The sequence below is a fragment of the Meriones unguiculatus genome, chromosome 2, assembly GCF_030254825.1.
Source record: "Meriones unguiculatus strain TT.TT164.6M chromosome 2, Bangor_MerUng_6.1, whole genome shotgun sequence".
In the NCBI taxonomy this organism is placed as follows: Eukaryota; Metazoa; Chordata; class Mammalia; order Rodentia; family Muridae; genus Meriones; species Meriones unguiculatus.
In genome coordinates this window covers 113,529,148-113,549,705 of record NC_083350.1, presented here as the reverse complement: position 1 = coordinate 113,549,705, position 20,558 = coordinate 113,529,148, and the positions used below count along the sequence as shown (strand labels likewise).

Genomic DNA, 20,558 nt, shown 5'->3' with positions numbered 1-20,558 from the left:
TAGAAACAGAATGGTGGATCAGTGGAATAAAATAGAAGACCCTGACAGAAACCCACACACTTATGGATATTTGATTTTTTACAAAGATGCCAAAACCATTCAATGGAAAAAAAAAGATAGCATCTTCAACAAATGGTGCTGGTCTAACTGGATGTCTACCTGTAGAAAAATGCAAATAGATCCATACTTATCACCCTGCACAAAACTTAAGACCAAGTGGATAAAAAACCTCATTATAAAACCAGACACACTAAACCTGTTAGAAGAAAAAGTGGGAAAAGTCTTGAACTCATTGGCATAGGAGACAACTGCCTGAACAGAACACCAACAGCACAGGCTCTAAGAGCAACAATCAATAAAAGGGACCTCATGAAACTGAAAAGCTTCTGTAAGACAAAGGACACTGTTGTCAGAACAGAAAGACTGCCTACAGATTGGGAAAGGGTCTTCACCAACCCTATATCTGACAGAGGGCTAATATCCAGAATATATAAAGAACCCAAGAAGTTAAACAGCAGCAAATCAGTTAATCCAATTAAAAAATGGGGTACAGAGCTAAACAGAGGGGTCCTCTATGAGACAGTTTCTCCAGCCATGGACCATGTATGGATATAACCTAGAACCCCTGCTCGGATGTAGCCCATAGTATCCAAGTGGGTCCTCCTAGTAAAGGGAACAGGAACTATTTCTGACATGAACTCAATGACTGGCTCCTTTACCTCCCCCACCCAGGGAGGAACAGCCTTGCTAGGCCACAGAGGAGGACATGGCAGCCAGTCCTGAAGATACCTGATAAGCTAGGGTCAGATGGAAGTGGAGGAGTACCTCTGCTAGCAGTGGACTTGGAAAGGGGCAGGGAGGAGATGAGGGAGGAAAGGTGGGATTGGGAGTGAATGAGGGAGGGGGCTATGGCTGGGATACAAAGTAAATAACCTGTGATTAATATAAAGAAATAAAAATTAATTAAAAAACTCAAGTGACAACACATGCTGGAGAGGATTTGGAGAAAGGGGAACCCTACTCCTCTGCTGGCGGAAATGTAAACTCTTTTTTAACTTTTCAAAATCTCATTTCTGTAAAATGATACAGTGAAAAGAGTGAGGAAAAATTTTAAATAGTTTTTGTTTTTAGGTGTGTTTTTGTGGTTGTTTGAATGGCTGTTTTGCCTGCATGTATGAATATCTACCTTGCTCTTACAGTGGATACCCTGGGACTGGACTTGAACCCAGGGCCTTTGCTAGAGAAGCAAGTTCTCTTACGTAGTGAGCCATCTTTCCCTTTTCCAGCTGTAATTACTTATTGTCCTGTCCAAGTCTCATCACACATGAGGCTTCTTGTTTTTTGAGATGGCAACTGCAGAGCCCATCTAGTAACTTAGCGAGTAGTTTTTGGTGCACAGGTCTTTACTGATTGCTTTTTGAACACATCTAATTTACCCACCATCATTTTCTTGCATTTCAGGTTTTCTTTTTGATTGTTTTACATCTTTTATAGACACTGTGTGTGTGTGTGAGCCTGTGTTTTTATGTTCGGGTTTACCGTAGTCGCGCAAGTGTGCCTTGTTTGCCAATATTTGTATCTTAAGAATTAAATAACTCATTCATGCGAAGAAGAGTTTTTAAGGTCAGCCATGGTTTATCATTAATCTTCTTTATTTTAATTCAACAGATGAGCGTGAGGCAGGGCAATGAACCTGCTGGTCAGTGTATCACAGCTTGAAAATAATTTCCTATGAACAAGAAAGTATGGTTATTCTGTACTAGCTGGCGAAGGTAGTGTATTGAGGGCCAGTAGTTCTAGGTTTAAGCTGAAACTTCCCCACCTGTGTATTTATTTTCCTTAGCTACTCTGCTTCTCAGTTTTTTTGTTTTTTTTTTTTTTTAATCTGTGAAATATGGTAGGGATATTTAGTGAAAATGATTTTCTAGCTGTGACACATTCTACAGCAGACCTGCCATGAGCAGTTGGTTATGTTAAGACTTCTTGATAAGGTTAAATTAGACAAAAAAAATATGCACACTCAGGTATAGAGAATTAGAAGACTGGGCCAACACAAGTCAGGCATTTGCCAATTTGCTAACCTAATTTACAGTATTGTCATCACTTGGTGAGCTTCAATGGATGATTATATAAATTTTTCTAAATTATGAAACATATAGGACACTTTATTATTTTATACTTAGTATGATTTTATTACACATCTTACTTATGTATCCCTACCATTTCCCTATATTTGGAGCTTTCAAAATTAATGTTATTTACAAAATCTTACTAAGAAAACTATCCAAATAACAATCATTTATACTTATAAAATCAGCTCATTTTAAACACATTGTTTCTATTAGGGAAATAACATGCAAAATTTTCTGAATTTTTTACATGTGACCAAGTTAAACATAGTTCATGTGATTTAAATCTCAAAACACTCAGGTATTGGGATTTTTTTAAAACACTTTTTTAAAAGACTTATTCTCCCTATAAGTTAAAATGTTAGTGAACAGAGACAGATGCCCTAGCAAATGCAGTGGTTGTACAGCTTTCAAGGACATGAAAAAATGTGAAGATCTGAGGTAGAATTTCAGGCTGATCGCAAATGCAATGTAAACCCATCTTCCTTCTGGCTTTATAACTCATTTTTATAGATAAATGTTCATACATAATTTATCATTAATTACATTCAGATTTTCAATACTTTAGGCTCTTTGTATTATGATGGTTAGATAAATCCTGTCTAATGTTTTTTTCACTAAAAGATGTTATTATTCAAAAAAATGATGATCTATTTTAGTCGAAAGTAAGCCTGTTGCAGCAGTGCATGCCTGTAATGCCAGCACTCTGTGAGACAGAGGCAAGCGGATCTCTGTGAGTTTGAGGACAGTCTGGTATACAAAGCGAGTCCAGGACAGCCAAGGCTACACAGAGAAACCCTGTCTCAAAAAAAACAAACAAAACAAAAAACAAACCAAAATATACTCTTCACATTTTTTCATGTCCGTACTTACCTTACATGGTAAGGAAAAGAAAAAACAAAACAAAACAAGTAACAAGTAACAGGGCCTAGAGAGATGGAGCAGCAATTAAGAACGCTGGCTATTCTTCCACAAGACCTCAGTTCAATTCCCAGCATCCACATGGCAGCTCACAACTGTCTATAATTCATTTCCAGGGGCTCCAACACCCTCGCACAGATATACATGCACGTAAAACATTGTGTCACATAAAGTAAAATTTAAAAATTATTTAAAAAATATTAACAGAAACAAAATAAACAAAACCCTGTCTGGCAGTGTCAATTTCTACAGATATACAAACATAAAATTAAGAAAGTTATTGCCAGGTTTGATGGCATACACTTATAATCCCAGCATGCGGCGAGACAGAGAGCTAGGAGAATTTTAGTTTTAATTTTCTCCAACTTAGAAAACAAGATCACTACTTCAGAAGCTTGAGAAACTGGGAAAAATCCCTTTATATCCTGCCACTACTTAAAGACATTTCTATGTCTTCTAATCCAGGCTCTAGTGTTGATGTCACTGTTTCTAGCATCTTACTTTAACCATGTGACTAGTCGGTCTCAAATAACAGCATGTTAAACAGACTGTTGATCAAACTGGAAACAAATAGATAGGTTTGGGTAAATACATACAGTTTCTGCATTTCGAATATTATTTTTTTAATTTATTTTTTCTTTTTTTTAAATTTTTCATCAATTACACTTTATTCATTCTGCATCCCCCCATAAGCCCCTCCCTCCTCCCCTCCCGAACTCACCCTCCCTCCTCCCTCTGCATGCATGCCACTCCCCAAGTCCACTGATAGGGGAGTTTCTCCTCTCCTTTCTGATCTTAGTCTATCAGTTCACATCAAAAGTGGCTGCATTGTCCTCTACTATGGCCTGGTAAGGCTGCTCCCCCCCAGGGGGAAGTGATCAAAGAGCAGGCCAATCAGATTATGTCAGAGGCAGTCCCTCTTCACATTACTATGTAACCCAATTGGACTCTGAACTGCCCTGGGCTACATCTGTGCAGGGGTTCTGGGTTATCTCTATGAATAACCCCAGAGTTTTGTTTGTTTTTTTTTTTCCTAACCAACCACCTAAAGGGCATTCAAAGGTTAAGAGCCAATTCAATTTTTTTAAGATTTATTTATTTATTATTTGTACAATATTCTGCCTACATGCCAGAAGAGGACACTGGATCTCAGTATAGATGGTTGTGAGCCTCCCATGTGGTTGCTGGGAATTGAACTCAGGACCTCTGGAAGAGCAACCAGTGCTCTTAGCCTCTGAGCCATCTCTCCAGCCTGAGCCAATTCAATTTATGAGACCTATTTGTCTTGATAGTAGTGTGCCAAAAAAAAAAAAAAAAAAAAAAAAAAAAACCAGGAAAGAATATGTTCATTTCTTATTTTTTTAAAAGAATGCATTCTTCTCTTGAATTAAAGAAGCATAACCAATGCGGGTATCATGTTTAGGAGAACCACCGGTAGTGGAAGGAAATGTCATCATGATTATGGCTAGTTATAAAAGTCTGCTTGGCAACAAAGGAAGATACGAGTCTCGCCCGTTCTCTGAAACTGGACCGTGTCTCCATATGCCACACCAATTAAAGTTAAATTACTTAACTTAATTATATCTTATCTTAAAATATATTTTTCAACCAACTGGGTATTCTTCTATACTCTAGTATAAAGGAGATGGTATGATAATAAGGGAACTACTAATGTACTTTTGGATTTATTTTTCTTTTTTTCTCCCCTGCTTGGTTGTTAGTTAGCTATAAGTTTTAGTAGCTACAATAAATAAATAAATAAATAAATAAATAAATAAATAAATAAATAAATGAAAGCTAATGGCTAAAAGTCCCTGGATTTGTTTTTTGTGTGTAAAAACTGGCACCACCTGTTAACTGTAATATTTTAATTGGTTTTCCAAATGACATCCATAAATTTCACTTACTTTTATTAACAATGAAAACGCTGAAGAAAATTCAAATATAGCCACATAGATTCTGTTGAGAGATGTTCTTGTTATAGTCCAGGATAATCTCTAATTAGTAATCATCCTGTCTCAGCCTGTTCAGTGCTGAGACTGCAATGTTGTATTACCATGCCTGGCTTAGCAGCAATATTCATTCCAAAAATATTTTAACTCTTTCATTTTCTCTTACTTCCTCTACATAGTTGGAAGCCTTTAGATGATAGGATCATAATCTTCCTTTTTTTGTTCCCACATAAGGCTAGCCACAAAGTCATTCTCTAAATATTTTTCTAAAGAATAAATGAATATAAATAAAAAGCATAATTGGTTCAAAGGGAATTGGAATAAGTAATCTTCCCAAATTAAATTATGAAACACGATCTGTGTTTAAGAGTCAAATTTCATGTCTAAAAACCAAAGCTGTACTACATAACACTTCTTTTGTTTACACTTATTTTAATGTGCGTATGGAGGTGGAGGACAGCATGTGGGACCCGGTTCTCTCATTCCTCTATGTAGATCCAGGGATCACTCAGGTTGTGTCAACTCGACACACCTCTACCCATACCGTTAAAGACGGTCTCTACTGACATTGAAGTTCTGCAGTTCACCTCGGCTGATTGTTCGATGAGTTCTGAAGCGCGTACTGCCACACAAGCCTTTGTATACGTGGGTGCTCGGGATCTGAACTCCGGTGCTCTCAACTGCCTATTGGACACCGATCCATCTCTCTAGTGTATCATGTGATGGTTTTGTCTATGGATACATTCCATTCCGTTGCACACTGTTTAAATCATGTCAGATGTATTTCCTTTATGACCTATGATTCCCTCCTGGTGAATTCCAGCCTCTCCTGGATTTCTAGAATGTCTCCTGTCATTATCTTTCTGTGTGCTGAAACATGAGGAATTGCAACACCCATGGGACTTTGATTATTCTCACTCCAGGTGAAGCATACATGCGGCTAAGTAAACTTCCTGAAGCTGAGCACTGGTACATGGAGTCACTGAGATCCAAGACTGACCATATTCCTGCTCATCTCACCTATGGGAAACTGCTTGCCTTAACAGTAAGTGCCTATCTTTCTCATTCTTCAGAAATTGATGTTACCCACATGGGTACTGGAGACACCTGGAGTTTGAACTACTGATTCTGAACCAGTTGAACTCAGTTAAAATAATGATGATATATGTTAGAGACCTAAACTGGCAGAGTAGAAAAAATAAATAAACTTTTGGGTCTGGCCTATAAGATGGGAGATATGATGATCTTTGAGGTATTTATGAGACAAGTCAATGGAGAACCTCAACTGTGTTGTTATCTATTCATGTTGTTTTAATAGCAACATATGTATAAACTGGCTGAAATTAAACTAAATTTTATCAAATAACTCATATAAAACATTATACATTTTGGAATTCATTCTAGTTAGAGGAAATCTATCAGACTTATAGAGTGGCCTTATAGATCAGGCAATTCACAGGCCTTGGAGAAACTGAATAAATAAAAACAATTCTACTGAAAACTTGTACTGGGTGCGCTTTTTAAAAGAAAACAAATCTAGTGTAATTACCGTAAATCACAAAAAGAATGTGATGATTTTTGGGTAAGGATAAGCTTGTGTTACCAAAGAAGTCGGTTCTAATGTTAATAAACATGAAGCAAGAATGAATAATTGCAAGAATTTAAAACACAAAGAAAGATTTATTATATATAGCAGGTATAGGGTTATTCCCAAAGTAATGTTCTCCTCTTGCAATGTAAGTGTTGGGTTGTATAGGGGATTCTATACATATTTATATAAGAAAATAAAACATTTTGTGGACAGACACTTCTCTGAGCTTACTTCAGGAGCAAAACATCAGAGATTAAATTTAGGGGCAAGATTTGCTCATGGTGCTTATTTTCAATGGGTTAAAATGACATACAAAAACTTTTAGGCATGTTCAATGTGTATCATAATGATGGTGAAAAGAAATGACTTCAGAGCCAGGCATACTGGTGCAAATCTTTAATCCCAGCATTTGGGAGGAAGAGGTTTGAAACCAGCCTGTTCTGCATAGCAAGTTCCAGGGTAGCCATAGCTACATGACAGGGAGACCCTTTCTCAAACAAACAAACAAACAATCAAAACACAAGTAAAAACCCTAACAAACAAAATAACAACAATGACTTTAGCAGTTTTCACTATAAACCTTAGCTGGCTGAATAAAAATGATCATACAGAAATGATCATACAGAAATGATCGGTATGAGAGGGAGTGTAAATGGATAAGGTATTTGAACTGATTTGGAGAAGAAATTAAGAGCAGCTATAATTGACTTGTCAGAGACCATACTCTAAAGTAGTATGTTCAGTGTGGAAACAATGAAAAATCAGTTTGTTCCAAAGAATCCTGGAGAAGAACATGAACCAGGGCATCTGGCATAGTACAGGGCTGAGTTAAAGGCTGTGCAGTGGGGTAATAATTTTCCTTGTGTGATGGTAGGAGTCAGGTTTTTCCTGTGTTTAAAAAAAAACAATGCTAACAACCAGGCACCCTTCTTTAAGGCAAAAACAGAGGCTTTCAATGAAAGCAAATGAGTAAGAAAGGTCCATGGCATGGGTATGGCTCATAACGCTGAAAATGAGTTGAGGGAAAAGCAGTGCTTTGGTTTGCACGTGGATTGAGTGTGTCTCCCAGATACACGTATGCTTGAGGCTTCATCTTTCGTGTGGTGAAGACAATCAGTGATGGCCTGTCAGAGAGGGACTGAATGCTTTGTCGTTCGGTTAGGGTAACATTGCCTTCACAGAGGGGTAATGCTGATCTCAGAGTGAATTTTTCTGAAAATAAACAAGGACCCTGGTGATGTATCTTCTCATATGACCACTTGTTCATTCTTGGTTGTGTTTCCACTTTGACATCACTATCCTGCTGTGAAGTACCCAGAAGACCCTTACCTGAGCATTGTAGGAACTGGTGCCATGCTCTTAAACATAGCAGAAATAAATATTTTATTCTTTGTAAGTATTTAGCTTCAGGAATTTTTTTCAATCAGCCGACAATGGACAACACACAGAATGAAGACGCAAACATGATCCAAAGTCATTTTTTTTTCAGTTTCTTCTCTCATGTAATATGCTCCAACCACAGTTTCCCCTCCCTCTGCTCCTCCTAGTCCTTCCCTACATCCCCTTCTCCCTCAGAGCCATTCCTTCTGTGGCTCTCTTTAGGAAAGAGTAGACCTCCCAGGGATATCAACCAAACACAGACACGGCATGAAAAGTTACAGTAAAACTAGAGCAAACCATCATATCAATGCTGGATGAGGCATGCCAGTAGGAAGAAAAGGGTCCCAAGAGCAGGCAAAAGAATCAGAGGCACCCCAGCTCCCACTGTTAGGAGTCCTACAAAAACACCAAGCCAAAACCATAGCATATATGCAGAGGACCTGGCTCAAACACATATGTCACTTCTGGAGTATTAATGTTTAGTGTTTCCCAGCTACTCTGTAGAACATCAGCAACATGACTGAAGAGGAAGGCTGGCTACCCTTCCTCTCATAAACCTCTTGCTCATCTCTTTTCTTAGACAAATTCATTACATTTTCATACACATATTCTTATGGGGAGAAGGTTTCCCCATGTCTGTGTTAGGAGGCACTCTGTAAATGGCTCTACGTCAGGCATACTAGAGTGACACTATTTTGTGGTGAAAATTTTATTAGCTAACTCACAGCTATGAATGGTTAACACTGTACTGTCTGTCAGTCATACGATGAGGAACAAAGTAACATGATGAAAAATCTGAAGAAACTTGGCAGAGATGACAACATACAATATTTAAAAGCATAAATAAAGAGTAGGAATGCTGAAGGGAAAAACAAAGCATTACGTTCTTACAGACAAAAACAATAATAGTGGAAACCGTTTTGAGAGGTCTCCCTGTGAACAAATACAGAAACAGGGAAATAGAATGTGTAAGAGAAAACATTTGGAGCTTCTGAGATTTTCTTATGGAGTACACACAGACATATCTGATCTTAAGACTTTTCAAAGAAAACTCTCAAAAAGGACTATAAAAGTTACAGCTGCCTGAATCTGATCCTTCCTACAAAGAAGGAACAGGCAGAAATGGTCACATTTTTTACACACAATGCTGGCATGCCTAGACCAATATGAGATATAGAGAACAGGTAACCTGTTTCTTTACATTTTTAAGTTCAGAGTATTTCAAGCTTTCTCTTTCAAAATAGATTTTTAAAGCTGCTTTAAAAGTTTTCACTTTATAGAAACATTGAAAAGGAAGAAAAGGCTTGTATATAACAATCTAAATTTTAAAATTTTTCCCTCCAGTAAGACTTTTATAGTTTCCTACTTGATGATTAGATGGAATACAGACTTCTGTGGAATGGCTTAATCATAGAGGCAAATCCCACAGCCACCTTTAATAACTCTTTCTAAATTAAAAGTTTGGCAGATTCTGCATCCAGTGTATTATGTTTGACCAGTTATGGGTTTCTTGGTCTTCTAATATGCCACTGAATTGGCAAAGTGGCAAATGCCACACATTTTGACTTCTGAGGTTTTATGTGTTTTATTAAGCAGAACTGGCTACTAGTCTCATGAGAAGCAGAAATGGAGAGATGCGTTTCCCTTTATGTCGAAAGTCACCAAAGGTCACCTGTGTAAAAATGGCTGGCAGCTCTATCAGTTACTGTAAGCTAGGATTTCATATTAGAATTCTCTCTTTATGGGAAAATTAGGAAAATTTGATGATTACTACCTTCACTGTAGTCAGTGGACTGATTCCCTTGGAACATTTTTTTATACACGTTTCTTTAACAATCCCTGTAATATTTTTAGTATGTAGAAGAGTTCAAAGGGACTTCAAGTTTCCCAGAATCCTTTTTCACATCCTATCAATCATGTCCATTTTATTCTTTTGCAAAATATATATATGTATATATATATATATAGCATATTTATCTCTTGCTGTTAAAATTGTATTTTCTTTGTGAAGTTTAACCTTCGTTTCTCAAGTAGTTATAATTTTCCTATTTCTCCAATCATCATTAGCCCTCTTCTCTGTATCTTTGTAATGTTACCAGGTAATTTAATGACCTACAAATATATGTCTATCTTTTGATATTAGACATAGAACAGGGACAGGTATCTGTTCCTTTCACGCCATTTTAACATTTATCTTCTTAGTTTGGTACTTACTGTACCTTAGTCCTTCATTTGGTCCACACATGTATGTAGGCTGGTTGAACCACACTAAGCATTGCATTAATTCTCAAGGATGCCTGCTGCAGAATTGAGCAAGAGTGGCATAATTACACAGCAAACACGGGAGTAATCGTCCAAAGCTCTAGAAAAGAGGGTGATATTAGAGGCCCATCATCTCGTTTCTGTGCTTGACATTATTTGTGTATTTTTTATCTTAAATTATTTTTCATAAAAAATTTTGATCGTATTCTTTCCCCTCCCACAACTCCTCTCAGATCTTCCTCACCTCCATATACACCCAACTTCATTCCTGAGCCCTCTGTCTACTTCTCCAAACAAAAACACAACAGGAAATACAACAAAAACCAGCAATCAAAACAGACAAGCAAGCAAGAAAAAAAAAAAGAAGAAAAGAAAATCAATAAGAAAAAACAAAACAATAAACAGACAAAAAAAAAAACCCACCACACCACTAACAACAAAAAGCACAAAGAAAAAAACAACAAAATACACAGTCTGTTTTGTGTTGCCCAAGGACTACTGGGCATGGGACCTACCCTGGAGGGTAGCTGATATACCTATTTACACTCCACTGGAGAACATTGATTTTCCCTTTCCCAGCAGGTATTGACTGCAAATAGCTTCTTGGTTAGAGGTGGGATTTGTGTTCAGTTCCCTTTTCCATGCTGGGATTTTGTCTGGTTTGAATTTATGCAGGTCTTGTGCATGCTGCTACAGTTTCTTTGAGTTCATATTGGCCTCAGTTGTGTTGTATTTTGGAAGACTCTGTTTTCTTGGAGTCTTCCACCACCTAATTTCCTATCTCTCTCACATGGATCCCTGAGCCTAGAAGGACGAGGTATGACAAAGGTATCCTATTTAAGACTGAGTACTTCAAACTCTCTCTGCACATTGTACAGTTATAGACCTCCTTATTAATTACAGTGTGTGGAACAAGAAGCGTCTTTGATGAGGGCTGAGCAAGGCTCTGCACTATAGTTAGGGCAGTGTGACATTAGGAGTTGTTTTATCATTATATTCACTTAGGACATGTTGTTTCTTGACTATTCTGACAGAATGCAGTTCCATTTTATGAATGAGAAACCTGAGCTGCGGAGATTTAATTAACATTCCCTAATGGTCAGTTAGTAATTAAATAGTACAATTAAATACAGCTATAAAGTTTTGCATATTAAGTGTTATTAATGTTATTCTACATTAAATAAGTTAAGTAGATTTTTTCCCATGATATGCCTTCTTTATCTGATTAGAGATTCTCAAAAGTAAATCCCTGTATCTTCATACTCGTTTTTTAAAATTATTTTTTTGCTATTTGTTTTAAGTATGAGTTTGGATTGTGTGGTTAAATACATTTTTATTATCAGAAGTGATTGTTCATGAATAGGGGATTTGAGGCTATTGGCACTTTTTGATACAACCTTATACCTATAACAAAAACTTCCCAGATTCTCCTAGGGGAAGTTCTGCCTGAGGTTCACTGGTAGGCTCCAAGTGTATACATAGTAGGGCCCAGCTGACATCTCTTTAAAAATATATGGAACCTTCATGCCAGTGTCATGTCCAAATAAAATACAAAATGCAAGCTGAGTCTGAATTTCTCTGCTTAAGATTGTGATTTATTCCTTGTTTGAACTTTGTTGCCTAGGGCTAACTCCATGCATTTAAAATCAGTCACGCACTGAGAAAGAAAGCAAGAAATACCATTTCCATTATTGTGTTACAGGTGATTTTTCTAGCTCTTTCTAAGTCTGTCCTGAAGCCTTGTCTTTTTCCTTCTTTCTTTTTTCTTATCTTCTGTTCCATTTATTTAAGCCAAATATTTTTTAGTTTTTGTAAGCCTGTAAAATTAATATTGATTTAAATTGTAATAAAACCTTCTTGGCTGTTAGCTTATTTTCCAGATTTAGGTTAGTGGGAAAGAAGGAAAGATATTGGACACTCTGACAGTAATTCTTGACATACAAAACCTTTATTTTGGCTACTGCATGGACATGCTAAGCCAGACTTCTGTGTCTAGCCAAAGTTAATTGGGCCCCATAAAACTCCAGTTGTGAAAGTACTTCATGTTCTGCTGAAAAGCACTGTTCCCCTCACCCCCTGTCCCTGCTACATGGTGTCTCTCTGTCTACTGGAAATGCAGCGCTCTGTTCTATGCTTCCTTCATAATTATTATTATTACTTAGAATTGAGACTTTTTTTTTTCCATTTGGCTTTCTTCAGAGCAGTGCTCTCTCCTTTTGTGTGCTGAGCAACATCTGGCTTGCCGGATATGTTTTGTTGTTACTTCTGTACAGCCATGTTTACATTGGAGGAGTCCTCGTAAGAGGCACTTCTTCCTGTAATTCTGATTTAGTGATTAATATGAATGTGTGCAATTCATATGTTAAATTTTCTTCTGTGAAAAGGGAAAGTATTATATCATACATATCTGTTGCCAAAATGTAACTGACATATGGAAGGAAATTTAATTCAGTATAATGTTTAGCTAAGCTTTCACAGAAAGTTACCTTATCTACACATTATGATTTACCATTCTAGACACAATGGTTGTCATTGTGTTTTGTTTACTGAGAACCAAAAAAGTGTGATAGTTATTTTATTAGGAGTGCTTTCCATAATTGAAGATCTGCATTTTTAACTAATACAACAGTGTTAAGTACTGTGCTTGCTATCATTAGACGACACAGGAGACTAAACAAATATATTTACTCTGCTTTTGTATAGCCGAAGTCAATGTGAGGCATATTTCTTTTTGCAAGATATAGTAGCCTCAGGAGTAATACAAATCAAAATATTGAAATTCTTTAGCATTCAAAGCCATATGCATGAGGATATAAAGCAGCTAATTTTCTCCAGGTACCACTCATGTTAACTTTTAATTTATGAGCATGTAAGACTATATTGTTAAAAAATGACCAGCATTTTATTATTTTGTGTTTTTTCATTTCATGCAATTAGAATATCCTGTCAAACTAAGTCCCCTCCCAATCCTTCAGGTACACTGATATCTCAATTATCTCAGTCTTTTTGGAGAGATGAAAAGAAGCAATGTTATATCATATATAAACCTAAATGCAACAGGGCATTCTCACAGAACTTCAAATAACAAGCTTTTATAAAACCTACTATGGACAGATGTTTGCTACTTCAGAGTTCGTCATGCTTCCCGCTCAATGGTAGTGATGTGAAGTTCAGGGTGTTTTCATGGCTTCAAAAAAGATGCTGGGCTTTTTATTCCGGAGACACCAAAAGCAAGAGCCAGTCTTCCCATACTTGTGACTGTGGGAATGGCTTTTGGTTCAGAAAGGATAATTACGTAGTTTCCTAAATTGTATCCAGACTCTTAATGATGTTATAGGCACAGGATTCCATAACACCTTGCAAGGATTTCTTTCTCTTTTTGTATTTCTTAAATTTGTTAATTAAGCCCCATTCATACTATCTGATACTTGCTTTGACCTCGTGGCCTGCAGCTTATTGTTCTTTCCCAGTGCTTTTTTTCACTATTCTGTCAAAAACCGGGCATGAAAATATGTTGATGTTAGGTCAATTGAGCCTTTATTTTTACTGTATATTTCCGTTCTACTTGCATTCCGAGGCTGTAATAAAACATGCTGACCAAAAATAACTAGAGTAGGAAAAGGTTTATTTGGATTACACTTCCAGGTCTCAGGCCATCGTGGAGAGAAGTCAATTCAGGAACTCATCAAGCAAGAGCCTGAAGCAGAAACTATGAACAAATGCTTTCATTCTCTCTCTCTCTATATATATCTAATACATATACATATTATATGTGTGTGTGTATATATGTGTGTGTATGTATGTATACATACTCATGCACAACTATTTTCATTTTGTAATTAGTTTATTTATTCACTTTATATCCTGGTCATAGCCCCATCCCTCCTCATCTCCCAGTCCCACCTTCCCTCCCTCTTCTCCATCCCACTCTCCTATTCCTCAGAAAAAGGGAAGCCCCTTCCCATCCACCCCAGCTCATCAAGTCTTATCAGGGTTGATCCTATCCTCTTCCCCTGTTGCCTAGCAAGGCAGTCCCTCTCAAAGGAAGTAATTGAAAAGCTGGCCCTGGGCTTTTTTTGGAAGGGAGACTTTTGATGACTGCTTCTATTTCCTGGGAGATATGGGAATATTTAGTCTATTTACCCTATCTTGATTTAATTTTGGTAAGTGGAATCTATCAAGAAAATTGTCCAGTTCATTTAGATTTTCAAATTTTGTGGCATATAGGTTTTTGTAGTAAGACCTAAATATCTGTTGCTATGTCCCCTTTTCATTTCTGATTTTGCTGATTTAGATAGTTTCTCTCCGCCTTTTAGTTAGTTTGGCTAAGGGTTTATCTATCTTGTTGATTTTCTCAAAGAACCAGCTCTTGGTTTCATTGATTCTTTGAATTGTTCTCTTTGTTTCTATTTCTAATTTGTTGACTTCAACTCTGAGTTTGATGATTTCCAATCCTCTACTCCTCTTTGGTATGTCTGCTTGCCCCCCACCCCAGGGCTTTTAGGTGTACCTTTAAGTTCCTTGTAAGATGAACTTCTTTCTGGAGGCACTTATTGCTATGAACTTCCTTTTAGCACTGCTTTCATTGTGTCCCTTAATTTGGGTAAGTTGTACCTTCATTTTCGTTGAATTTTTGTAAGTCTCTAATGAGAGCGTGGAGAAAGGGGAACCCTTCTCCATTGCTGGTGGGAATGTAAACTTGTACAACCACTTCAGAAATCAATCTGGTGCTTTCTTAGACAACTAGGAATAGTGCTACCACAAGATCTAGGTATAGCACTCCTAGTCATATATACAAAAATATGCTCAGGTATACAACAAAGACATTTGCTCAACCATGTTTGTAGCAGCTTTATTCATAATAGCCAGAGCCTGGAAACAATCCAGATGGCCCTCGACTAAGGAATGGATACATAAATGGTGGTATATTTACACAATGGAATACTACTCAGCAATTGAAAACAAGAAAGTCATGAGATTTGCAGGCAAATAGATGGAACTAGAAAAGATCATCCTGACTGAGCTATCCCAGAAGCAGCAAGACACACATGGTATATACTCACTTATAAGTGGGTATTAAACATTTAATATAGGATATATATATATATATATATATATATATATATATATATATATACTAAAATCTGTACTCCTAAAGAACCTAAGCAAGAAGGAAGACCCTGGGTAAGATGATAAATCCTCATTTTAAAAGGCAAATGGGATAGACATTGGAAGAGGGAGAAAATAGGGAACAGGACAGAGCCTACCACAGAGGGCCTCTGAAAGACTGCCCAGCAGTTTATCAAAACAGATGCTGAAACTCATAGCTAACCTTTGGGCTGAGTGCAGAGAATATTAAAGAAGGGGGAGATGAAAGACCTGGAGGGGACAGGAGCTCTACAAGGAGAACAATAGAACTAAAATATCTGGGCACAGGGGTCTTTTCCGAGATTGATACTCCAACCAAGGACCATGAATGGGGATAACCTTGAACCCCTACACAGATGTAGCCCATGGCAGCTCAGTGTCCAAGTGGGTGCCCTAGTAAGGGGAATAGGGACTATGTCTGACATGAATTCAGTGGATGCCTCTTTGATCACCTCTCCCTGAGGGGCAACAGCCTTAACAGGCCACAGAGAAAGACAGTGCAGCCAGTCCTGATGAGACCTGATAGGCTAGGGTCAGATGGAAGGGGAAGAGGACCTCTCCTATCAGTGGACTTGGAAAGGGGGAAGGGAGGGTGGGATTGGTAAGAGATGAGGGAGGGGGCTACAGCTGAAATACAATGTAAGTAAGTTGTAATTAATAAAAAAGAAAGAAAGAAAAGAAAAAAAAGGAAAAGCTGGGAAAGGAGTCTATGTCAGGGAGAGCCCTGGCTTCCCTTACTAGAGGGAAGTCCTTGGTTGGTACTTCAGTATCAGCAGGCCCCTCTTGGCCTTGGTTAGTTGTCTCTGATGGTCTTCTTGTCAAGCTCCTGTCACTTCAAGGTCCTTTTTTTCTAACCACCCCTCCTTTTCCACATGTCTCCCTGTGCCTGGCCCAATGTTTGGCTGTGAGTTTCAGCATCTGTTTCAAGGCGCTGCTGGGTGGATCCTCTGATTTTCTTTCCTAAGTAGGTCTTGGACAACCAACTTTCTTATTAGCACAGGACCACCTGATCATGGTTCAGGGAATTTTGCTGGCCATAGTGGGCGGGGACAGCCCCCTTCCCCACATACCTCAATTAATAGTTGAGGCAATCCTCCAGAGACATGACTTCAATTAATGCCATTCTCAAGAGATTGTAGCTTGTGTCAGGTTGACAGTTAATGCAAGCTAAGAAAATTTCTTATCTTGATTTTTTATGATAATTGTATAACATAGAAGAAAAACCTTAATATCATTTTAGTTAAAATGATGTGTTATGCTAAGCATGCCCTTAGTATTAGGAAAGGTGACACAAACAACATGCATGTTTAAAATAAGTACCTTTCAATTTAAGAGGTTGGAAAAAACTTTTTTCCAGGAGATTGTGTTTTATTCTGGTAGTATCCATATATGTACGGATGTACAGATGAACTTCAAATTATGGTAAGGTTACTTGCTGATGACTCCTTTATAAATTGAAAATACAATGAGTTGAGATAGGCTTGCAGTTCTTGTTACTTGGGAAGCTAAGGCAGGAAGATAAGAATTTTGAGACTTGTGAAGCAATTTACTGAGGTAATTTCTCAAAAAGCTTTAAATAACAGGTACAGATACAACACAGAAGATATAACACAGAGGAAGATATAGCACATGGTAGTATAATCAAAAGCCTAGGTTCAGTCACAATTACTAGAAAAAAACATTGTAGTTGAAAATGCATTTAGTATACCTAATCTATCAGGAAATGTAGCTAGTAGACAGTGTAGAGTATGAGTTTTTTTTCTGCATAATAATGCAAGAGACTATAACACTGTACATTTCATCACTGAAGAAATAAAAATAAAATATCTCAAATTAATACTGAATACATACCCAGTTTACCACTATTAATGTAGATAAATGTTTCTAAGGGACATTCTATACATGTACACACACACACACACACACACACACACACTACTGTATATTGAGGATGCTGCCCTAATTTGGTTCATATTGATTGCTGTGATAAAGACCAAAAGCAGCTTTGGAGAGAGGAATGGGTTATTTGCTTTATACGTCACAATCACAGTTCATCACCGTGGGAAGCCAATTAAGGAAGTCAAGCAGGGGAGGAACATGGAGGCAGGAACTCAAGCAGAGACAATAGAGGAATTCTGCTTACTAGCTTGGCCCTTCATAGCTCCGTAAGGTTGGTTTTATTTTATTTTATTTTATTTTTATTTTTATTTTATTTTATTTTAGATAAAACACAAGATCATCTGCTTAGGGATGGCACTGCCTACAGTGGGCTAGGACTTCCAACATCAATCACCATTCATGAAAATTGCTCTGCAGGCAATCTGTCAGAGGCAATTTCTCTACTATGGTTTCCTCTTTCCAGATGACTCTAGCTTCTGTTGCATGGACAAAAGAACTAAATACAGATGCTATTTAAATTCCAGAGTATTAAAGTATTTATCACTATAGGCCTTTGTTGTAGTTTCAATTTTTTTTCTCCTTTGATTTGCTATGGATTGTGCCTGCATGTTATATGAGGTGGGCTCATTTCTACCTTTACATTGTATCCCTGGACCTCATGTTTACAGACTTTTAAATTGGCCCCAAACAAGCCCAGCTATGAACATGCTTGGAAATACACAAGTCCTTTCTCCTTATTACTTTTAGGTCTGTCAGTCCAAACCACGTGGAGCATGTAGACTGTTAATCACTGGCATTGCATTTGTTACAGCATAATTTGTTCTGGGCTTTCCCCATGTTTTCTCCCATATCTTTAGTTTCTAGGACTGTATGAACTTGTCTTTCATTTCTTCTCTCACTTCACATAAAACTCTTTTGGTTGCCTTTCTACTGTAGAAAGAAGCAAAAACCGATTTCAGCATAAATCAGTTCCTTTCCTTGCCCCTGTCCCTTTAGTATCCTCACCTAGCCCAGTATCTTCAGAATTTACCTCATATCCTTTAGCATACAATAATGTAGTCATCATGCACTATTTCTTCAACCTACAGACCAGATGCCAGCTTCATAAATGAGGAAGCTGGCACTGAGTGCCAGGCTGTGTCCATAACCTATCCAAGTATGTTTCCTTCGATGCAGCTGTACTACTCAAATTATTCTCTGTCCTTGGGTTTCATTATGATGCTGGAACACCCAGGCATTCACATTGTCTGGGTAAAACCCTATACTCAAAGAACATAAAAATTGACTTCAAAAATAAACCACTGAACACTGAAATTTTCACATGCAGTTGTAAAGTGGACCAGCAGTATCCTTGTACTTTTTGAAGTCAAAATAATTATAGCATTTCTACTGATAAATGGACTTAAGAGTCTGCATCTGTGGAATAATAAAAATCCAGTAGTGAAACTTATAGATCACGTTTAATGTACATGTGATATGCAGAGTTTCCATTGAATCTGGAGATTTTAAAGAACCATAGCAAACTCATAGGAGTAGAGTGAGGAACAGGAAAACCAAAGAGAAGAGATCTTGACCTTTAGCTGGTAAACAATTACCTGGCAGATGATTGGGTTGAGCCAGAGCACTTAAGCACTTTCCTTCCTACTCTCTTTCTCCTAGTATAATTCTTGGTAAAGGACCTCAAATTGCAGGCTCTTATTTGTGAGACATAATCGAAGCTCTTTACCAAAACTATCAGGATGTGGTCCATGCTCGAGCATATACTGTAATCTAGTGTCTGGTTATGATGATGTTTTAGGTTGAAAACAGCAGTGTGCAGGGATCACATCTAAATAGGACCTTTGGTAGGTTTGATATTAGCCTTCTGCCATAGTTACTCGCTGTTATATAAAGCCATGCATTATAATGTCCCATCATGAAGAAATGAGCAGTATGGATGCAACAATCAGGCATAGAACTTTTTGTCCCCCAAATAAAATTGACAGTATCATCTCTATAAATATTTATTAAGTTGGGCTCATGCTGCTATGGTTTGGATATGGTTTAACTCTTTTAGGAGATTGAGATACCCATTATGTCAGGCATGGTTAGTGGGCAGAAATCAGGTCAGTATAGTCAGTATTGTCTTCAGGACAAATGTAGTTCTGAGGAACCTTGGATTTTTGGGAAGTTTTGTTAAAAGACAATACTAGGCCTCTCAGTTCTCTGGCTGATGTCATGTGATCTGCCATTCTTGCACATATTTCTGCTTGAGTCCTTTGATGTAATGCAGCCAAGGATGCCTTTATTACTGGTAGAACCATGCCATTTGAGCTTTTAGTCTCCAAAGTTTTGAGGTTTCCACCCTTAGGTACTTTTATTATAACAAGGGGAAATTGACTAACTTGGTACACTTCAGTTTGCTCTAAACAATAGCAACAAACAATTGCTTGTTAAGCAAACACTAGATCAACAAGTAATGTTATACATAGTGTATCAAGCCCTTTGCATCACTATGATGAAATACTTGACATGGTATCTTGGAAGATCCTGCTATTAAGGTTACAGTCCACCTTGTCTGGAAAGCTCTCCAAGCTCATTGCAAGGTGAACTGCCTTTCTCAGCAGGGCTTCCTCTTCTCTGGCTGGCTTTATCTGGAGAGCATCTCTGGGCATAGATGCCTGACCTTGCTTGGAGGATGAGCCTGCACAGAGCCTCCTGCAAGTGATAGGTGACTTCCCACAGGAGTCCCGCTCCTTTGCCCCGCCCATATGATTATTCGGTGCTGTGTTATGCTCAATCAGCCCTTCCCACCTGTAACTCTAGGAAGTCTTACACACAGCAGTGTCCTGAAACAATAAAATGAATTGCCTCTCTGAATCTGACTCCCAGAAGTTTTCTCCGCAGTACTCACAGCCGTTCATACCACATTCATCCTTTCTGCTCCCTAGGGAAGGGAGGATCACAATGGTATACTTATGAAATAAGGGAAAGTTTATATTCACCTATGGCTCAGCCTTTGAATGGGCACTGCCATTATGTTGAGCCAATGCTGAAGGTGGCAAATCATAATGGGAGCATATATTGAAGCAACAGATCACACAATGCCAGGAAGAGACTAGGAGAGTGCTGTGGAGCCTCCCTTCTCCTCTAAGGTATGGCTCAGTGAAACTTGAACATCCTAATAGCTTCTATCTCTGACAGCTCCATGGCACCTCCCAATAACACACTTGAGTGATACCCCAATGATATATCCCCAGGGGCACCAATCATTTATATAGAAGTTTTTGACAGATT

At 37.8% G+C, this 20,558-nt stretch overlaps 1 protein-coding gene across 1 annotated transcript in view; it reads left to right on the top strand.

Moving 5' to 3' along the window:
* Positions 1 to 20,558, top strand: part of Tmtc2 (transmembrane O-mannosyltransferase targeting cadherins 2) — a 420,888-nt gene that overhangs the window by 277,341 nt on the left and 122,989 nt on the right. The window contains exon 8 of the mRNA XM_060377973.1: positions 5,926 to 6,047. Within this exon, the coding sequence (XP_060233956.1) occupies positions 5,926 to 6,047 (122 nt within the window). The remainder of the gene's footprint in view (positions 1 to 5,925; positions 6,048 to 20,558) is intronic.